The sequence below is a fragment of the Mesoplodon bidens genome, assembly GCF_964165515.1.
Source record: "Mesoplodon bidens genome assembly, chromosome: 3".
In the NCBI taxonomy this organism is placed as follows: Eukaryota; Metazoa; Chordata; class Mammalia; order Artiodactyla; family Ziphiidae; genus Mesoplodon; species Mesoplodon bidens.
The window spans coordinates 25,496,535-25,517,342 of NC_138178.1; the positions used below are offsets into that span (position 1 = coordinate 25,496,535).

The 20,808-nt window shown below is 42.4% G+C and overlaps 1 protein-coding gene across 1 annotated transcript in view; it reads right to left on the bottom strand.

The window, feature by feature from the left end:
- TASOR2 (transcription activation suppressor family member 2) overlaps positions 1-20,808 on the bottom strand; it is a 68,778-nt gene that overhangs the window by 6,444 nt on the left and 41,526 nt on the right. Inside the window, exons 15-19 of the mRNA XM_081229223.1 lie at positions 19,543-20,262; positions 16,370-16,612; positions 11,746-12,619; positions 9,727-10,156; positions 2,628-6,449 (exon numbers count right to left, since the gene is read on the bottom strand). Of these exons, the coding sequence (XP_081085349.1) occupies positions 2,628-6,449; positions 9,727-10,156; positions 11,746-12,619; positions 16,370-16,612; positions 19,543-20,262 (6,089 nt within the window). The remainder of the gene's footprint in view (positions 1-2,627; positions 6,450-9,726; positions 10,157-11,745; positions 12,620-16,369; positions 16,613-19,542; positions 20,263-20,808) is intronic.

Consider the following 20,808-nt stretch of genomic DNA (forward strand, 5'->3'; position numbering starts at 1 on the left):
ACACTGTGGCTGGTTATGGGGCGCAGCTGTGTTCCACAGAGCAGTTCTGCAATAAGCCTCATTGGGAGGATAACTTCGTGTAGTTAAAGAAATTCCTTAACCTTGTTTGTCCTCCTCTGTGATTTTGACATTGTTTCTGTCTGAAGGATTCTGGAGGTTTACCAAAAACACTGACCATCCCTTGTTATTTCCGTTCTAAAATAGGGTGTTACTTTGGTCAGTCTCCCCCCCAGATCTCAAGACAACTCAAATTCTGACTTCAAGTTTTCACTCAAAATGTATGGCAATGCTAACACAACACAGTGAATCAACTATACTCCAGTAAAAATTTAAAAATAGAATGAGAAAAAAAGTATGGTGATGTATTTTCAAAGACATTCCTACAGACAAGGTACCTTTTAACAAAGAGCTCCTTAAAATATCTAAATATAAATCCTTATAAATCCTCACCTATTTTACTAATGAACGATTTGAATTGATTTTCTGATAGGTTCAACATTTTCATCAGCTCCTGTGGAATTCTGGGCCATCCTGTCACCCAGAATCACCTTATGAGTAAACAGGGCCTGATACCCCCTCACTGGTGAATGCTCCAGGACAGATGGATTCTCCACCATAGCTTTCTGAGCTTTTTAAAAACACTTTGCTCTTGATCACACTTTATTCTCAAATGTACTTTAATACTATGTCCACTTTCTCACTTGAAGTTGTTTTAAAGGTGCACACAATTTGTTATTTTCTGTTGTAAATAGTGGCCACATGATAAAATATTACCATGAAATGATACAGTCACTACTGAAACCAGCACGTTATCTAGAAGTGCTACTGCGATACACATTGCTGTGACTGCTCCCATATAAAAACCAGCATCACCTGTGCTCTCTGTAAAAGACAGGAGAACTAAGGTAGTGCATTGTTGCTTTTGAGATGGAAGCAAAAAGAAATCAAGTATTTTGCTCAATGTGGCAAAACAAGGACATGGCCATGGTGCTAACTCAGTCGATCCCTGACTTATTTCAGCACAGGTCAGGCTGTGGCGTATCTACTCAGCCAGAGAAAATCAACTTTAATTCAAGGTTAAAATAAATAAATAATTTCCAGGTTACTTTTGGAGGCTAAGCACCTTCCAAAGACTGAAGGCCACTTAATGCTTTATTTTTTCAACTAAAATCTTACCAAAATGGCACAGAAATTGCTACAAAGACAATGGGGAGGTGGGCAGGCGGAGGGCAGACCAGATATGGCAGCCATTTGTGAAGAACGTTGGACAACAAAAGGATCCTTGATTCCACAATTCTGGAAAAAACTATTTAAAAATCATATTAAATGATACAAAACAGGAGCCATCAGCCACCTCACAGGAGAACGTACTGCTGACTCGGGCGACACGGGGAAGCCTCGGTTTGAGGCCGGTTGCCTCACTTTTCTAATCCACTCTCCGTGATGTGGTGGAGGGACCACTCTCTTTTAAGTGCAAACGTGCTGCTGCTCCTCATCTTTCAGAAACATTTCTCGGTGCCCTGCAGGGAGCTCAGGAGAGTCCAAGTGCCCCCGCGTGACGTCCACGTGGCCCTTTTACCCCTGACGGTGATCGCCGTGCCCCCGGGCGCCCCCCACCCTTCAGGAAGCCTCCTCAGGCCCCGTGCTTCCCCCCAGGCAGCGCTGAGCCTCGGCCCGCAGGTGCCTGATGATTGCGACATCCACACTGACCGATGCGGGGCAGGACCCGCCAGGAGGCCAGCGCGCGGTCTGGGGCCCTGTGCTCCTCCGCAGCGGCCCTGGCATCTACACACCGCGCACCTGTCACAGCGACCGTCACGCTCGTCACTCAGCCCAGATGTTGCAAACATCTGCAGGCGCTCTGTGCTCCTCAGCAGCTTGGTGCTGGCAGGGGTCTCCTGGGACACGTCATCCCGGGGCAGCCACCCCGACTTAACCCAGGACTTAGCACGAGGGCTGACACGCGTGGACCTGAAACAAATCTCATGGGGCATCAGGACCCGAACTCTTACTGGTCTACCCGTCCACACCTGGTGAGAGGGCGGCGTCCTCACCTGAAGGAGGGCGTCCTCACCTGAAGGAGAACGTCCCTGGGCCCCCGACCAGGTCTGCCACCCTCAGAATGACATCTTCGCACCTGCCCCGCCACACCTGCCACAGCTGCACAGGTATCTTTACCATGTTTCTCACGTCCCGCTAGACCATGAGGATCAGGAGAGGCAACGTTCCCCTCACCTGCGCACGCGGGGCTCCAACACGCACACCTGAGAAGGACCCTGGATTCCCCTCACTCTCCACACTAGTGGAGGAACACAGGTTAAGTTTTTTTTAAAGCTGAATTTTACCTTTGGCCTGTGTTTGTGTGTACAATTGAATATGCCTCCACTGGTACTGTTTTATGAAAAGAACTCACTGCACTAATTCTGGAAAATCATACAAATCTTCAAATAGAGTACAAACGGCAGATCCTTGTGGCCAAACCTTTAGTCTGCAGGGAAAGACTGAGCTGAGAAGCTGCAACACCATATCAATGGCTTCTTTCTGAAGCTGAGAATCCTGTATTACTTACAAAAAACTTAGACAGCCATCAAAATAATATAAACTGTAAGAAAAATCTGGCACTTTACCTTTGTTCTTACAAAGAAGGACTTGTCCTCTGTCTCCATGAGGTGGAAGAGGAAGGTCCTGGTACAAGCCTTCTTCACGACCCTCTCCAGTTTGACGTGCAGACTGGTGCACATGTCTGCGACCATGTCCTCGTAGGAGGCTGGCTGAGGGATGGAGGGACACAGCTCTCGGGGTTCGGCTTCTCCAGAAGCAGCATATGTCTCTTTCTCCTGGAAGGTGACCTGGTAGCTGTTCATCACCTTGTTGAATTCGGCGTATTCATTGAGAATGAGGGAAATGTCATTCCGGGACTCTTTCAATGTACTGTTATATTTCAGTTTGTTGAGATGGTATGGAACAGTCGAATTTCGTTCAGAGTTTGTGAGCTGATTTCTATCATGGCCACACCTCTCCTTCCAGGAGGAGGAGAAATGGTCCACACAGCTGGGTGTCTGCCCTCTCGCCTGCTGACTCTGGTGTCTGGGGTCTGAGTACACGACTGTCACCATGAGGGGACTCCTGCTACGGGAGGAAGGAGGCAGCCTCGGGGACTCGGGCACTTTTGTCACAGGGAAAGCCCCCATGGCACCCTGGAGAGGGGGCTCCTTAGGAAAGACGGTGGTGGAAGGGGCGGAACACGGAGCAATTCCCGTCTTCACAATTTGTTTTAGTTTCTGTGCAAAACGCAGATACTCTAGATCTAAAGTGTTCTGGGTGAGGTTGTCTGCCACCTGCCAAGTGTCCGTCCAGGAGCTGAGCAAGCCGCCCTTGGCCGTGACGCTGGGGTGCCTCCACAGGCTATGCAGGGTTCTCGTGGTGTCTCTCAGCTCTTTAGTGACAGTGAAGTTAGCGTAGGCCCTGGGGATCCCACGGAGATCTCGGATTTGGACGTAACAGGGCACACACTTATCTTCCTTCTTTAATCCCACAGGCCAGCTTCTGGGAGGAATGCCCGTCTCCAGCCCTGGAACCTGGCTCGAGTAGCCCCAGTCATCATAATCACTATTGTTTAGGTTCAGGAAAGAGTCAAAACCATCTCTGGAAGTACGTTGTTTTTTCTCGGTGTGACTACATCGCAAAGTACAGGACTCTTCTGTATCTAATCTGGGGTTCCCACACTCACCAGAAGTGTCTTGATCCGAGTCTCCAGAAAGTGGTTCATAATGGATGACAGAGTTCACACTGATATCCATGCCTCCACCTCGGGTCACAGAGCCCCCCTCAGCCCTCGGCCCCTCATCAGCACTCTTATCTTCCACCTGCTCTTCAAAGACCCCACAAACAAGAGGGGCACAAGATTTGGGAACAAAGGAAGCAGAAGGCTCTGTATCGATAGTTTCACCGGTTGCTGCTGTATTCTGGTTAGAATCAGCATGTAAATACACGGGGAAAAGCCCACCATTCATCAGATCTCTTGCTGCACACGGTGACCCATCTTGCAGCATGTGGGCCGGTTTGTGTCTGCCTTCTGAAGAGGTGATGTGCAGCTGAGAGCCGACACCTCCTAGATCTATAGCTGTTTCACATAACTCAGCTCCAGTTTCATTATTCTTCAGCAGACTGGCCATTCCGACGACCGACATTTCCTGTGTTTGAAACTCCATCCCTGCATTGCTGGGTCCTGCTCTGTGGGTTAGGGTGGGCCCTCCCGAGGAGAGGGTGGGCTCGGGGAGCTCCAGGTTCCCGCGGGCCTGCACAGCCTCAGCTCCGGCAACTGGGCCAAAGCGCAAGGACTTAACCAGGATGTAACAGAGTTCGTTTATTTTCAAATCACTGCTCGAGACATTTTCCTTAAGGCTCTTAGGGCTGGTCTGCTGTTTTAATGACACATTCACACCATTTGGTGTGGTTGTAGAAACAAACGTGTCAGCAAAAGACTTATTTTCAAGGATCTTCTGAGGGCTAAACGGAGGCTCACTGGTCTCCACGACAAGATGACTTAGGTGGGGATTTCTGTTCTCTACACTCATTGGTTGCAGTGGATTTCTTGATGTTACCAGGTTTTCTAGAGAATCTCTGCATGTGGCAGCTGAGGCAGGCTGGTTTAACTCTGCATCATGGTGTGGCACCTTTTCTGAGAAAGAGTAACCCTCACCACACTCACTTGGGACAATTTCCTCAGTGACTTCACCAGGAAGGGTTAAAAATCTATCTTTTCTTCCTGGGTGATTTTTTAGTATTAGAGGCATTTCAGCAGAAAGCTGCATTTGCTGTATCTGAGTTAAGTTATCTTGTCCCACTGGATGGGTGGGACCAACAAAAGAATTTTCTTTTTCTGTTATGGCCAAATCTACTGACTCAACCTGGGAGGATCTGTCACTTTTCTCACAGTGTTCACCACAGAGTTTAAAACTACTTGGGGATTCAGCCCGAGCTGGTTGTGCTTCTTCACCTGGTACCTGGCAGTCAGGGCTAGAAGCTGGTGACACTTCTTCAATTAAAGAACCGAAGGGGAAGTCTGAAGCGACATGAACTTCCTCCGCAAGCTCAAGGGCACAGGTTTCTTTAGAAAGTATGAAAGCCACTGTCTGTAAGTTATCACCTTTTCTCTCACTTTCTAGTGGTTTCATTGACGTGTGATCAGCAGAGTTCACGTCAGGCACCTCTTCAGGCTCAATTATTTCTTCCGCTGTCTCCTGAAGCTCTAAGCAGGGTAACGGGGCCTCTTGCTGCTGCTCCATTTCACCAGCGGGTGCTTCTTCCCTGGGACTCGTGGGTGGTGATATGGTGAGAGTGAGGTCAAGGTCAGAATATTCCTCTGATAATTCGAGGCTGACTTCCTCTCTATCCACAGATAGGTTGGTTTGTTTGGTAAATGCAGAATTAAATGATTCAAAACTCTTATTTTCACTGGTTAGACCACTCTTGTCATTCTTTAGTTCTGAAGAGCCATCCGAAGCATTCCTCATTGATGGGATGCAGTCAAGTGAATCCTTTTCTTCCAAGGGGGCAGAGGCTGACGATGAGACTACTTCTTCAAGCTGGGACGGCTCTACAATCTCTTCCGAAGAGATGCTAAAGAGACTCTGAGTGGACAGAAAACATTCTTGAGAGAGCTTCCTGTCTTCTCTGGGTAACAAATAACTAGAACTTTTAACCAGTGATAATGCCTCTGTTACCAGGGAATTATCAGATGGCGATGGTGAGCCTGCAACAGCCTGTCCTTTCTGTAATGAACACATTTCTTTAGCAAGTGTCTCTCTACTCACTGAGGAGGCACAAAGGTACTTAGCGCCTTGTTGTCCTGACATTGCCAGAGAGGGAATGTCCCTAAGACCCTGTGTCTGTGCCTTTTCAAATGCAGACCCAGGATGTTTAAGGCTTGTAGCAGGTGATACTTGTTTAATCAACTCCACATTAAAGGTTGTAGGTTTATCAGCTCTATTTACAACTTCTGTCTCTATTGGTGCATAGGCATTGTTTTCAAAAGTGAATGTAACCGGTTCCAGATTAATCACTACATACCCCATATCATCCTTCCCTTCCAACGATGACTGACATTCCTTGTTTATGGGGCTGCTATGCTGGATAAGGCCCTGCAAAGCACCTGTTTTTGTTTGCATTTTTGCATGAAAAACATCAACTTTGCTTTCAAGGGTGCTGTACACAGACTTCTGACAAATCATTGACGGACTGCTGATCCCATCGTAAGTCTTGGCGAGTGTGGACTGTGTGACAGTATCATTATAAGAAGTCACCTGTGTGCCATCAAGTGGCTCAATGGTTTTATCTTCAGCAGGAATAGAAGATCCATTAGTTTGGGTGCTTCCAATGCTAGAAAGCACCAGATTAGAGGTCTCTAGTTTATCTGATGACTCTTGTTCGGCTTTCCCCCCAATTATCTGAAAAGCAATAAAAGCAAAAGAAATAAATTAATTAAAAAAATCAAGAGCCAAATAGACCTTTTTTTCAAGCATTTACATATGTGAAGAACAGAATAGACAAAGATCAATTTTAGTTTGCTCTGTTCTTTTGAATCTTCACAGGGTAGAGATCAAGCAAATCCCTCTCTTCTTAGATAGGCTTAAAATACCCCCCAAATAGGAATTTGTTTTATCTAAATACACACACACGAGAACTCCGAAACTTTCTTAGTTGCACAGCCTTTTTTTTTTTTTTTTTTAATGGACTTTTGGGAAGAAAAGTGGCTAGACCCACACTGGCAATTTAAAGACTTGAAAATGCAGCCTGTTTGCTAAATAGCATCACTTAATTCAGAAATGCAGCAGTAGAGGAAAAAGTACTGAATTTAAATTATTTTTTAGTAAGATTAAAAGATAATCTTTAAAGCAAAGAATAACTTATTTTAAACACCAGCTTTCAATTAGACTATAAATACACTGTCATCTGAAATGTTCCCATGAGGAAACACTAATTATTATCTCTTGTACTCAGAATACACTGGTAAGCAGCTTTCCCAAGGTATCAATCTCTATTCTGTTACATAAAGGTCCCTTACCCCTTAGCTATCTTCTTAGCTTATAACTAGACATAATCTCTCTCATTATAATACCTCCCTATTCAACAAAGCAGTAGAAAACACAGTGCAGCTTGCATTAATAAACTAAACTAAAAGGACTGATTTAATAAACAGTACCAGAAAGGATTTAGCATAAACAGTAACAGAAATACCTCCGGACAATTTTGATAACCTCATAAACAGGCTGTTTCTTTTATTTTTTTTTAAAGGCTGAAGAATGGTCTTGTTCAGAATATGGTAAAGTGGATTGATCATACAGTTGACCTACACCTGTAGTTCTGGAACACTACGGTCACAGATTTCCTGCCATATTTTGAAGCAATCGTGTTGTAAGTCAGGACCTGTGTTTCAAACCTCTTGTTAAAAACATTTCTGCCTTAGTCAAAGAAAGGCACTGACTTGAGTAATTGGCAGGGAGGAGCTGAGGCTTGGTTTTAAGAGGACACGACTGGCCAGATACAAAGCATAGAAAAAGCTTGATGGTACACTCATTCTGAGAACAGTTCTATGACCCTCCCAATCATACTGTGGCTGATAATGTTGGGCCACAGTCGTGAATCTCACCATGCCTGTGCTCTTAGTGAAATGAAAACTTTGATAATCCTAGTTTGCCCTAGAATAGGGAGTGGTACAGGACGTATGTGCACCTTTAAAGTATAGGTACAGTATTCAAGAAGATGATGGAAACATATTTCTAAGTATATGCTATAGAAAGTGTTAGGAATCATTAATTTTAACATTCTACTTTCTACTTAATACTCTTTCATGTTTGCAAAAAAATCATTCCTAATTGGACATTACTAAAGTAACAGTTAATATATATTACCACAACCAAAAATACTTTATAAGAAACTAGTGTGTGTATAAATATATATGTAATAATTGAATATATATGTAATAATTAAAATCTGCCTGACTAAACTATAAATACTTTCGTATTCTAAGGTAGTGATTTTATGTATCTCTTTGAGAATAAGACGAAATTTATGAACCCCACCCTCAGAAAAAATACACATACACACATTTTATGTATACACATATAAACACACACATATGTGCATATATATATACATAAATACATCCACAGAATTCGACATTGAGAAACATCTAGAGTGTCCAGATCTGAGTCTCGGCCAGACAATTTACTGTGTGCCTCCAGGCCATTGTGTACTTCTCCATCCTCAGTCTTCTCACCTATAAGATGGGTGGCGCAGTCCTTACCTCACCCAGCTGTGTGAGAATTAACTGAGTTAATGCGAGTGAAGGGCGCAGACCAGTCTCTGGCCCACAGCGTTCCACCAGTCTTCATTCTGATGAAGATGAGCATCTGCAGACACTCACAGACCCTCTGAGGCTCACCCCTGGACCTGCAAATCCCCATGGAAGCCCAGGTACAGAAACTCAATGTTAACACAGGCACTGAAGGTGCCCAAACCCATGTAAAATTATTCTGGAATAAATCTGCTTTGAAAGCTTAAAAAGGCAAGTATTTTGTCAATCCATTTACTTAGAATCTTGATACAACTTTTTAATTTGCTCCAATTAAAATTCGACTATCGGGCTTCCCTGGTGGCGCAGTGGTTGAGAGTCCGCCTGCCGATGCAGGGGATACGGGTTCGTGCCCCAGTCCGGGAAGATCCCACATGCCGCGGAGCGGCTGGGCCCGTGAGCCGTGGCCGCTGAGCCTGCACGTCTGGAGCCTGTGCTCCACCACGGGAGAGGCCACAACAGTGAGAGGCCCGCGTACCGCAAAAAAAAAAAAAAAAAAATCGATTATCTGTCCTATCAGTTGAGAACAGTGAAATGAAACAAAGTGTATTTTCCATATTTACAAACAGTTATCTGCAGACCTATGAGAGCTCTGGCATTTTATTTACTGTCTCAGGATTTGTTTTTAAAAATAATTTTACTATATTCAATTTTAGTTTACTTTAAGGTTTATCAAAGATTTTTTATATTTATTATTACTGCATTTGATCCATAAACACCATTCTAGGTAAACAGAATAAGTATTATTCACCTCTTTTAAAAGATAATAAGCTCAGAGAACAAGTAATTTGCCCCAAATCATACAACTAAAAAGTTACATGGGGCTTCCCTGGTGGCGCAGTAGTTGAGAATCTGCCTGCCAATGCAGGGGACACAGGTTCGAGCCCTGGTCTGGGAGGATCCCACATGCCACGGAGCAACTGGGCCCGTGAGCCACAACTACTGAGCCTGTACATCTGGAGCCTGTGCTCCGCAACAAGAGAGGCCGTGATAGTGAGAGGCCCGCACACCGCGATGACGAGTGGCCCCTACTTGCCGCAACTGGAGAAAGCCCTCGCACAGAAACAAAGACCCAACATAGCCAAAAATAATTAAAAAAAAAAAAAGTTACATAATTATGGTTGGCTCCCAGATCATCTGAGGCCTACGATTTTTTTCCTACTTTTGTTTCTTCAATCGGGATGGTAGATAAGCTCCACCTGCAGACAATCCAGACTTTGTAAACTAAGTTTCTGGCATTCTAATCCTTCACATAGCTAGAGAATCCACCTTCCTAAAAGCAACCAATGCCTTGTTATGAATGTGATTTTACGTACAAAAAAATTTCTTCAAAAATAATACCAGCATTTACAGTATTCAGCTTTACCCACCTCATTATTACAAGAATAGATGAAATTCTGGCTTTCTGGGGTCTCTGGATGACCTGCTGTAGCAAACATTTCTTTCTGTTTATTCTGCACCCAAAGCTCCAAGCCTCTCACAGGCGGTGGTTTCATGAAAGGAAGCAGGGGGTCAGTGTCTGGGAAGGACAATTCGGCAGCAGGACCTCTGGGAGCCTCATTAGTCTCCAACAGAGGGTCTACGGAGCACCTTTCCACACCGGAGGACTCCTCAATTTCACTGAATTCAAACGATTCTAACGTGCTAGTTATGGACACGTATTTTGCTGGGTTGCTGTGTTCTACTACTTTTCGGGATGATCGTATGACTTTGTTTTGATTGCTGTAAAACAGAGCTACCCAAATATGAAGTAAAAGCTTCACTTCTTCCATGTTATGTGGTAAATCAGTATTCCAAGGCCTGAGATTTTAAAGAAAGAAGAAACCAAAATCATTGAAAATGACTGTTTTAGTTGATTATCTTATCGTACGTAAGTGCCTTAATTATTAACCTTAGTTTTTGTGTTCATTTTTATTTTAAAAATTACATGAACATGAAACAATGAGTAAACTAAAAATGAAGTTGATTTAACAAATAATTACAGTGAATCTAATTCAATCTTTTTACAGAGACAGAGAAGGGAACTGAAAATCAGAGCTTTAAGCGGTTTCTTTCAAATCACAAAATCTGTGAGTGGTAGGACCATGATCAGAATATAGGCCTTCACACTCCTAGCCTAGGATTTTTCTCTTATTCAGCGCAAGGTCTCCTGGGACATGATAGACACATTATGTGAATAATGGTTTCAGCAACTTCCCAAATCCTCATCTCCTTGCTTCTGTTAAGTCTGGCCAACTCATTTCTTTTCTGTTTTTATGTGTCTGTTCTAATAGTTGGGAAGTTTGAAGATTAAAGGAGTTGGGCAATTCAGCAGAACTATACTATTTTCAGAGTACAGCTCTGGAGACTCTCCTGAAACCGGAAGGGGAGACACAAAACATTTCTGGCCATCTGCCAGGCCAAAGGACAGCAGAGCTGAGTGGAACAAGTCAGAGGGGCTACAGAACTAGGCTTCAGTGAAACAGGGTTAAGGCTAAGGAAGTGACCCTCTTGAGCAGGTGGGGATGAAAGCGTGAGCTCGTGCCTGGAGCAAGGAAAGAAGTCTCATGGAATTCAGTCCCTCACATGTGCAGTATCCCCCTACCAGGAGCTCAGTGTTGTTTCACAGGCTAACACTTCCTGCTAATAGTGATAGTTACCATTTATTAGTATGTGCCCGTCACCATGCAAACCCTAATGTACATAATTCCCTCATAACTCTCTAACTTTAGTGGCTATTACTAAACCCATGCTTAAAAGTGTTGCTCACATACTGTCACCCTTCCTTGGCATCACCTGGACACTGGTTAGAAATGTAGACCCTCAGGCCCCATCCCAAATGTACTGAGTCAGAACTTGCAGTTCAGTGAGAGCCCAGATGAGTCTCAGTGAAGAGTGAGCAGCGCTGTCCCGAGGCACACACGCTGGCAGGCAGGAGAGCCCAGGCTCAACACCAAGGTCAGGCTACCCTCCAAAGCCCGTGCTTTCAGCTCTCTGTTATTTTGCGTTGACCCCTTAAGGAAGATTTATAGAACGACCCCGTGAAAACTGCTCACTCGTAGCAATCTGACCAACTTGACAAGCTAGAAGTAATTCTTTAAATGTTTCTTCTGGAATTCAGTCTGTAAAGCATTATTTCTTTACCTCACTATTTTACACTAACATCTCATTTACATATTATAATTCAAAGACCAGAAAGACTCATGAAGGAGCATCTCAAGATGGAAAGCCGTGCAGAAGACTAAGGTTTTCTTAATTGTTGGCGATTAACTGCTTGGTATTATTCCCAAGTTACTGGATTTTACACACTTCCTTCTCTCTCCCCAGAGTTTAGCACAAGTATCCCTTCTCGCTACATTTATCTCAACAGAGAAGTTCATCCATTTTCATCCAGTGTCACTCCTACTCACCCGTGTAGTGCTCTGATTACAGTCTTCTCCAGGGGGTTGTTGGTATACTTGCTGTCTAAGCTGAACACGTAATCTGCTTCACATTTGAAAGTGACCTTAAAGGAGCCGTCACAGCTGAATACGGTATGAGAGCGGCTGAAGTCCTGCAGGCTGGAGGGCAGCACCCTGCTCCTGCGCCTGAGCGCTGGGGCCTCAGAAAGCTTCTGCAGTGGGGAGGTGACCTGCTGATGCCGAAATGGCATCACTTTCCCCACTGGGGTTCCCGCTTCAGGGCCTTTTGTGCCATTCTTGGCAAACGCAGGGCCTGGGGCCCCTCTATGCTGTAGATGCTTCTTTGAATGTTCTGCAAGGAGCAGGGCATAGGAATGCTCCACAGCAACAAAAGAGCTCTGGCTTGCGTCGGAACTTTCTACGGTTTCCTCAGGCAGTGCCGACTGGGCTTCCACAGGGGCCTGAATGCCAGGAACCAAGCTCTCTTCCTCCTGGCTGACCGTGGGGTCTGATGTCAGATTACTCTTATCAGAGGAAGGCTTGGATAACGGTCCACCTTTTTGACTTTTAACTCCTCTATGATATTCATGGTCCGATGTACTGCACAAAGAATGTTCTTTAGAAAGCAAAACCTCGTTTTGTGGCAATTCAGAGGAGCAGGGAAAGTTTCTGGGCTCAGAGGATGGTGTGGCAGAGGTAGCAGCGCTTAATGCAAGATCAGCCAACATATTTAAGGCCTGGGAGTCACAGTTGACAATGGAGTTTTCAGGTGGGTCTTTTGGAGCCACCGTGATATTTTCTGGTTGAGCTGTACTTATGCTAGTAACGTCTTCTTGACCATCTGAAATTTCTGATTGAAGCTGTGAAGACGTTTCTCCTTTGGCTTCAGCATAAAAGAAAAAAAGACACATAACACTTGATTTCCATAGAATTAATTCTTTGTCATATTACTATGGTTCAGTGAAAATCAACAGTGAAGTCAACATATTCAAGAAAAACCTCTTGATATGTTGCATAAATTGTATGTTAAATTTTTATTACCAGAGTGAGGTCTTGTCCAACTTCCTGATGTATTATAATGTATTTACCAGAGGAACAAGTCTTAAGGAATGTGCATATTAATTTAAAAAGAAATCACCCTTCAAAACTGCATGTACTGATCTACACACAAGGCATACTGCTCAGCTAAAGAAATATACAAAGAGAAAAAACAAAAACAAGAAAACAAGACTCCTGCCCTCAGAGAGCTTACAATCTAGTGAGAATCTAAGAATTTCTAAGTTTAAAGTGTATATTATAGAATGTTAATGTACTTTCTTAGAAATCATTTCCCTTGGCAAGTTATTAGAGATATCACCTAAGTTCAAAATAGAGATGATTTTTTTTTTTTTTTTTTTTTTTTTTTGCGGTACGGGGGCCTCTCACTGTTGTGGCCTCTCCCGTTGCGGAGCACAGGCTCCGGACACACAGGCTCCGGACGCACAGGCTCAGTGGCCATGGCTCACGGGCCCTGCCGCTCCACGGCACGTGGGATCTTCCCAGACCGGGGCACGAACCCGTGTCCCCTGCATCGGCAGGCGGACTCTCAACCACTGCGCCACCAGGGAAGCCCCAGAGATGATTTTTAACCATATTGATGTTTAATTATAATACGTTATGATATGAATAAAAAATGAGAAAAGTAAGAATATTCAGAATCGCCAATTAATTTCAAGTTTTAAAACCTCAGTTTCTGCATTAAAAACATTTCCTCTCTATTCTATCTGCAAAAAAGCAAACCTCCTCATCTACTGATAATTCTCCTTACAGCAGGTACTCAAATCTACGCACTGGCGTTCGGTCAGAAAACTAAGATTCTCAGGTGGTTTACTTGCCTTCTCAGGACTTTGATTCAGCCTTTTAAAATGTGGTTATCATGTAGGACAAAGTTCTCAACAATATTGGGCAGTGAGTCCCTGTAGCAGGTGGCTGGATGGACAGAAAAGCCAACTGTGCTCCTCTTTACAATTAGTAGTAGCAGGTCTGAAATAAATTACTGACCTGTCTGCAAAGCCGAATGACAGTACATTTACAGAGAAAACTCTGGCCTATGAGGCCATCAACCAGAATGACAAGAGTGTGTGTATGGTGAGGAGGGTAAAATTAATCAACCACTACCCAGTTTTTATTTAAAATATCAAAGCCCAATGGGGTGAGGTACGAGAAAGTGGCCCAAAGAGAGCTGTCTTGTGAACCCTCTGGGTGTACTGGAAACACATTCATTTTAGGATCTGATGTGTTTACTGACACTAAGTTCATTCTATCCTTAAACACTATGGTTCTTACACTGAGTATCACTATGAGGAAGGTCTAATATAGAGAACACTGTACTGAGTCAAGAAGAAGGGTTCATTTTAATAAATATGTGTCATTTCAGGTAAATCATTTAATTACTGACTTGTTAGAGGTTTTCAGTTAATTAAAAATACAATACTGATAATTTATCTCTTTTAAGAAATATAGATAAAATGATGCCAAATAAATTATAAAAAATATAAAGAGTTCAGTAAATAAAACTATATTAAAAACTTTTAAAAGGACAGAAAACCATTAGTTTCAGTAACAAAATGATTGAGCCTTCTTAAACTCTGATATTTCAAGTAAAAGAAATGAAGTGGATTAGCATGGGTGATTAAGAAATAAAAGAAAAATTAACACATTATTTAAAAGGTGGTAATCTTAAAATTTTCACTTGGAATGTGGCTGCACAATATATACAGACATTTGCAATACAAATCGGCCTCTTTCTGAATACCCATTCTGGAAACTTTTCATTTTCTGGGCTCACTTTTCTGCCAATGCCCAGTTGCATACCTCCTCCCACTAATCGATTAGCCTACAAGTATACAGAAGCCAATTCAGCACAAGGAATTCTAATGACAAGGCTGGGAATACAATGCATTATGTATGTATCTATACTCACCCTGTTTACAAACTAATTGGAAAGATAGGACCAAGACACACCAGATGATTGGAAAATAGTATGAATTAACTCTTTAATGTTCTCAGAAACCCAAAAAAGAAATGAAAAAAAAGGAGAAATGAGTGCAGATCAGAGCATCAGGAAATGGCTCCGTGTGGACTTAGCTGAGCAGAGGGGAAGGCACAGGAGTGACAACAGGCATGGTTCGTGTGGGTGGCACCACGTGCCTGGCGGGAGAGAAATGTGGACCCGTGGGTAAGACCACCTCGTAACTGCCTGGGGAGAGAAGCAGAGAGTCCGCGTTGGGTATGACTGTACAGGTTGTATGGTGATATGACTGAGGAGCTTTCAGAAAAATCTTCAGCCATAAACATCATTAACGAAACTGAGGAAAGGGACTTCCCTGTGGTCCAGTGGTTAAGACTGCGCTTCCAATGCAGGCAGTGTGGGTTTGATCCCTGGTCAGGGAACTGAGATCCCATATGCTGCGAGGTGCGACCGAAAAAATTTTTTTTAAAAATGAGGAAAGAAAAAACCAAGCTCATCCATGATACCATCACCCCAACAAAACAAGAGTTTCTTTTCCTGAATTCCACTAAATTTGAGGCTTTTAAAAAATCTAAAGGTAGATAAGAAAGTAGAATCATGAGATTAGACAGAAAACTGATGGAAATACAGAGATATGAGGAAATGAAGGTTTTTCTAAACAAAAAACACCACCACACATACAACACAGTAGGATTGAATACTGAAGATACTGTAAAATGTATAGATTTTGCAGCTTGGTGGAGCTGCACTCTACTCAGAGAGACGGGTGTGAAGAAGGACATGGAGCTGGGAGAAAAGTGAGGTCCGCGGTGATGAGGGAATGTGCCAGCAACAAGGAGGTTCCAGTAGGTGGAACACAGAACTAGCAGTCAGCTGCTGGCTCACATAAGGAGACTTGGTTATTCACTTCTGCACAAGTAGAAGTAGAAAAGTAAAACTGCTTTAAAAATTAATTTAATGCCTTTTAAAACCAAATACAGGGGATTCTCTGGTGGCGCAGTGGTTGAGAGTCTGCCTGCCTATGCAGGGGACACGAGTTCGTGCCCCGGTATGGGAAGATCCCACATGCCGCGGAGCGGCTGGGCCCGTGAGCCATGGCCGCTGAGCCTGCGTGTCCGGAGCCTGTGCTCCACAACGGGAGAGGCCACAGCAGTGACAGGCCCGTGTACCGCAAAAAAAACCCTAAAAAACAAATAAACAAACGAAATACAGGATTCGGGATTACTGACTGCTTTGAACCATGTCTTTACAGTTCCCTCTGGACAAACTTATAATCTTCTTTTTATAACTGATTATGGTCCAGAAAAATACTGCCAGATGCTACTTGCTTGTGAATTTAGTCATAAAAAAGGCCATTTATACTTTAACTCTGCTAAACAGTTCATGTTCAGGCTTTCTGCAAAATGAAAAGTAGGGTCTAATTTGTGAAGGTATGAATCTTTGCACTTTCTGATTTATTCACAATGGGAAACCAAGTTACTTGTCCTGTCAGTGTCTGACCTAAAGAAGACCATAAGAACGTGACAGATTTCAACTGATCTTATACTGTTTCAATATGCTATCTTATAATCTCGATTAGTCTGTATTATGGTGTTGAAATTTATAGGAAGAGAAATTTCTTACCAGATTGTGGCTGCTTTCTGATTCTGGGATTCTGATTGCCTTTTACTATATTTACCCTCTGTTTTTGTGGAGATTTCTTCACAGGTGGCTCAGCCCTTGGAACAGTTTTGACTGAAGATGTCTCTCGTTTCCTTGCCCTTTTAGCATTCGTTGACACTGGAACATCTTTAGAAATAGGAGCTCCTTGGTTTTTCCTATCCAGTTTGGTTGTCTGTCCAAACTGTGCAGTCAGCACTTCAGCACCTTATGCAGAAAAGACACCGTTTTTTAAGGGGTAGGGGGCTCACATGTTTATCAGCATAGCTTTCCTTTGATTTGTTTTGGGGGGGTAACTTTAATAAGGGGGAATAAAATATAAAATTTGGGGTATTTCATTAAAAGACTTTTGAGCTTGCTAAGTGTTGGTATATATCCCTAATTAGGATTAGGAGAAAAATATCAGAGTAATAACTTTATAAAAACAAGGCATGACTTAATTTTTTAAAAAGATTCCATAATCTTTGCTGACTGATGTGGCAGGTAAGGCTGAACATGTTAGCTCACAGCACAGGGTGACGGATAATTCACTTTACACAAAAGCGACACAGCTCCCATAAAACCATGTGGTTAAAACCATGATCACACTGTAGAGAAGAGACTGTAGGTTCACAAAGAGCCATCTTACATATTTTCCTTCACTACACCTAAATATCAAAGCTTTAACACTGCCTGAAAAATCATCTCTTAAGACAGAGGAAGGTACACTGAAGAAAGTCCTCTTCTGATTTAACTTCCTATAAATCTATTATACTTGCTCATTTCTCTTACAAAATGCTCAGCTTTACTTCTCACAGGGAAGGAAGGAAAGAACTAAAGGTGGAGGCACATGAGGAGAAAAAACTATTAACCACCTGCTTGTATCACACGCAGAAAGTGTTTCAATCCTTTAAGAGTTAAAAAAAATGTTAATAAATGTTCCCTGTGAAAACGTTTTCCCCACTGACTATATAAAATAATCACACATGTGAATGTTTGCGAATATTTTAAAATCACATTATATGGAAAATACTATGTCTAATTGATTGAGAACAGAAAACATATTAAACACTTTCAGAATGTGATGGTTATTAGTGAAATGTAGAAAAGAGACCAATTTCATTTTATTCTTTTGAAGGTCAGAAAACTAAATGGTTTTTTAAAAAAGCTTTTAGACTCTCTTAATGTTGTACATTTCCCTGGGTCTAATTATTTTCTTCCCTACTAAACTATTAAGGCAATAAAGTAGCAGTTTTATTTGTTTTTAGAGTAAGACTTCTGATTTTATACCGGTTACAGTTTCTAAAATTTTTAGCATAAAAAAAGGCAAAATGTAAGTCAAGCAGGAAAACTGTTAAGACTAAATTAAGAAGAGAAAGAAAATAAGATGAGATGATCAAGACTAGGGGAAGTGTAAGGTGTGCATGGGCAGGAGGGGAACATCTCTCACAACCTAGGTCCTGCAAGGAAAAGGAGAAACACGAAACAGGTGATCGTGCAGGGACTGCCCTGCTTATTTGCATCACTCAATGACATGTTTCTCAAGCTGCATGCAATAATCCATGGGTGTATTATAAAATAAACTTAATGGGCTGCAACCAGAATTCTTTATTAAATGAAACAGAAGATATCAGATTGTATTACACATAGTTAGGTAAATGTTTTCTGAAATAGTTTCAGTATGTATGAATTTGTGTGTACTGGACTACAATATACAACATATTTCTTTTCTTTTCTTTTTTTTTTGAGTTTTTGTGGTATTATATTTAGTCATCTTGGCTGGTTTAATCACATCGTTGTTGTTGTTCATTTTTTGGCCACACTGTGTGGCACGTGGTGTCTTAGTTCCCTGACCAGGGATCAAACCCATGCCCTGTGCACTGGAAGTGTGGAGTTGTAACCACTGTACTGCCAGGAACGTCCCTAAAACATATTTCTTATAGTGGATGAAATTAAAACACTTGAGAAACAGTGACAACATATATGTTGAATTATAGGTAATTTAGTTAATACCTTTAAAATGGTTCATATAGAGAAGAAACCCAATATGGCTGGCCTGGAATTTGTGAGGAAATGTAGAGTGTGAGTCGCTGCTTCATACTGCCGTTCTTTCTACCACCCTCCTAAACACACACACACACACACACACAATTTCTCAAACTATACTTGGCCAGAAATAACTACTTGTTAAACCACAGGGTAAAATCTTAATTATCTAGGATCCTGGGGATCCACACACCTCCAGTGTTTCTTCTTTAGGCATCAAAATTTTTAAATTCAAAATACTATAGATAGGGTTGGCACATTTTTTCTGTGAAGGGCCAGACCTCAGTCACAGCTGCCCACCTGTGCCAGCGCAGTGACGTACAGAGACAACAGGTAATGCCTGAGGGGCCCTTTGGCCCAAGTCTGCTCACCTCTTCTCTCAGGGGTCATAGAGCATAAGTTCCCTAGTTTCAAACAAAATACGCCACACGTAATCTGAGATGACTCTAAGCCAAAATTGTGTTATTTGTTGTGCTCTGTTCACTGAAGTGCATTTGACTAACATTAAATGGCTCTGGACGCTGATTCTTCCTCAGTTTTCAGGGGGCAACAAAACCACTTGAGGAGCTGTTTCAATATATATGTCTCGAGGCCACTGGACCTTGTTTCAATAGGTCTGTAGTAGGATCCAGGTGACCACTTTTAAAACACACAAAGGATTAGAAATTCTGCCCCAGGATGCTCTAGTTTTGGAGGGTCCAGGCACTTTTCCCCCTCTTTAAACATGTTCGGGCTACCACTTATCAGTTTTTGCCATCTGTTCTTAGTGTGCCTGATTTTAGGAGATCCTCTTCCTCCACTCAAATTTGTCCGAGGACAGTTCAGAAACTGAATGACCTTATTTCTTAGACAGGTAAGTAAATAACTGAGTGATGATTTGAGCAGTTTTACAAGTGAAATACAAGCTTTTGGTGGGTGGGCTTTTATCCTATTTCTTGATTTTCATGTTATCTAGGTTAGTGCTTCTCCAACTTTAGCATGCACACAAATCACCTGGAGAGAGCTAACGGACACTGTCAAGCTACAGTCCAGGATGGTCACACAGGAACAGGGTTAACACACAACAGTTATTACTATATGCTCATCTGAAAATCCATACAGACCATGCTTACCTCTTTTTCCTTTCTGAGGAAACTGTCCTTTGACTAACTTGGGAGTCGTGGGAGAGTCTGGACCCTTGTTTACTCCAGCAGAAGTTCTTTTGGGAAAGGGATGGCACAAGTTCACCCTTTTACTCTGTACCACAGGCAGCGTGCTTGCTTTTCTCTTACGCTGAACTCTCAGATTTGATGCTGGACTTAGTGGGACCAGAGCTCCCTGCCTTGCTTTAAACATCTCTTCAGAATTCTTTTGTGTTTCTGTTTCTTTTCTTACTTCTGCCTCTGAGTCGTGAAATTCAGGATCTGGAGTCATAACTAAAGAAAATCCAGCATCACAAATTCCATCTGAAATACAAGGAGACTGAGGACACTCTGCCAATAAGTCTAGTACAGTAGATACTTCCAAAATGTACCCATTAGGATCTGAAAAATAAGACCTCAACTGAGTTAAGGACTGTAAAGGGCACTTTTCAGCTGGAGGAGTCAAGTCAAAACCACTGGACACTTTGCCAAAGAATGCAGTCTCTTTAATTCCGTCCTGAGAAGCAGCAGTCAATGAAGGACTTTTGTCCACCTTGTATAGTTCTTGGAAATTATGCTTTACTAATGTGTTTAGACAGATTCCTTTTTCAGGAAATGATTTCTTTGCTTCCAGCAGGGCACAATTAAGGGCAGGTAAAACAGGTACCACCTTCAATGAGATGTCATCTTCAACTTTCAAGTCTTTCAGCCCTAAAATATATACACATGTATTAAAAACCCAAAGTTCTTTTTTTTTTCAAAAACATGCAGGAAAAAACGCTTTAGATTACAAAATTATAGGATGGTTAAATATGATACAGTGTTTCAAATGGTAATCTTAACAGCAATTAATAGAAGACTTATGGATGCACTTAATCAACATATATTATCTCCATATATATGAAAACACGCACACACAGAACCAAAAAAGAGTCACTCAGATGGGATCACCAGGTGAGAATGAAGAAGGCAGGCCTGCCTGCAGCTCCATCTCATCTGACCAGGAGCCCAGCGTGAGCTCAATGCACCGGCATTTAGAGTTGGCAGAATTACTTTTCTATTCTCATTTTCTGCTTTTAAAATATATCTAATCTGTACCTTATATGACCTACTTCAAATTCTCTTAAGAAGGTAGTCATAGGTGCGAACTTTCAGTTATAAGATAAATAAGTACGAAGATGTAATGTACAACATAATAAAAATAATTAACACTGCTGCCGTTACATATGAAAGTTAAGAAAGTAAATACTGGGACTT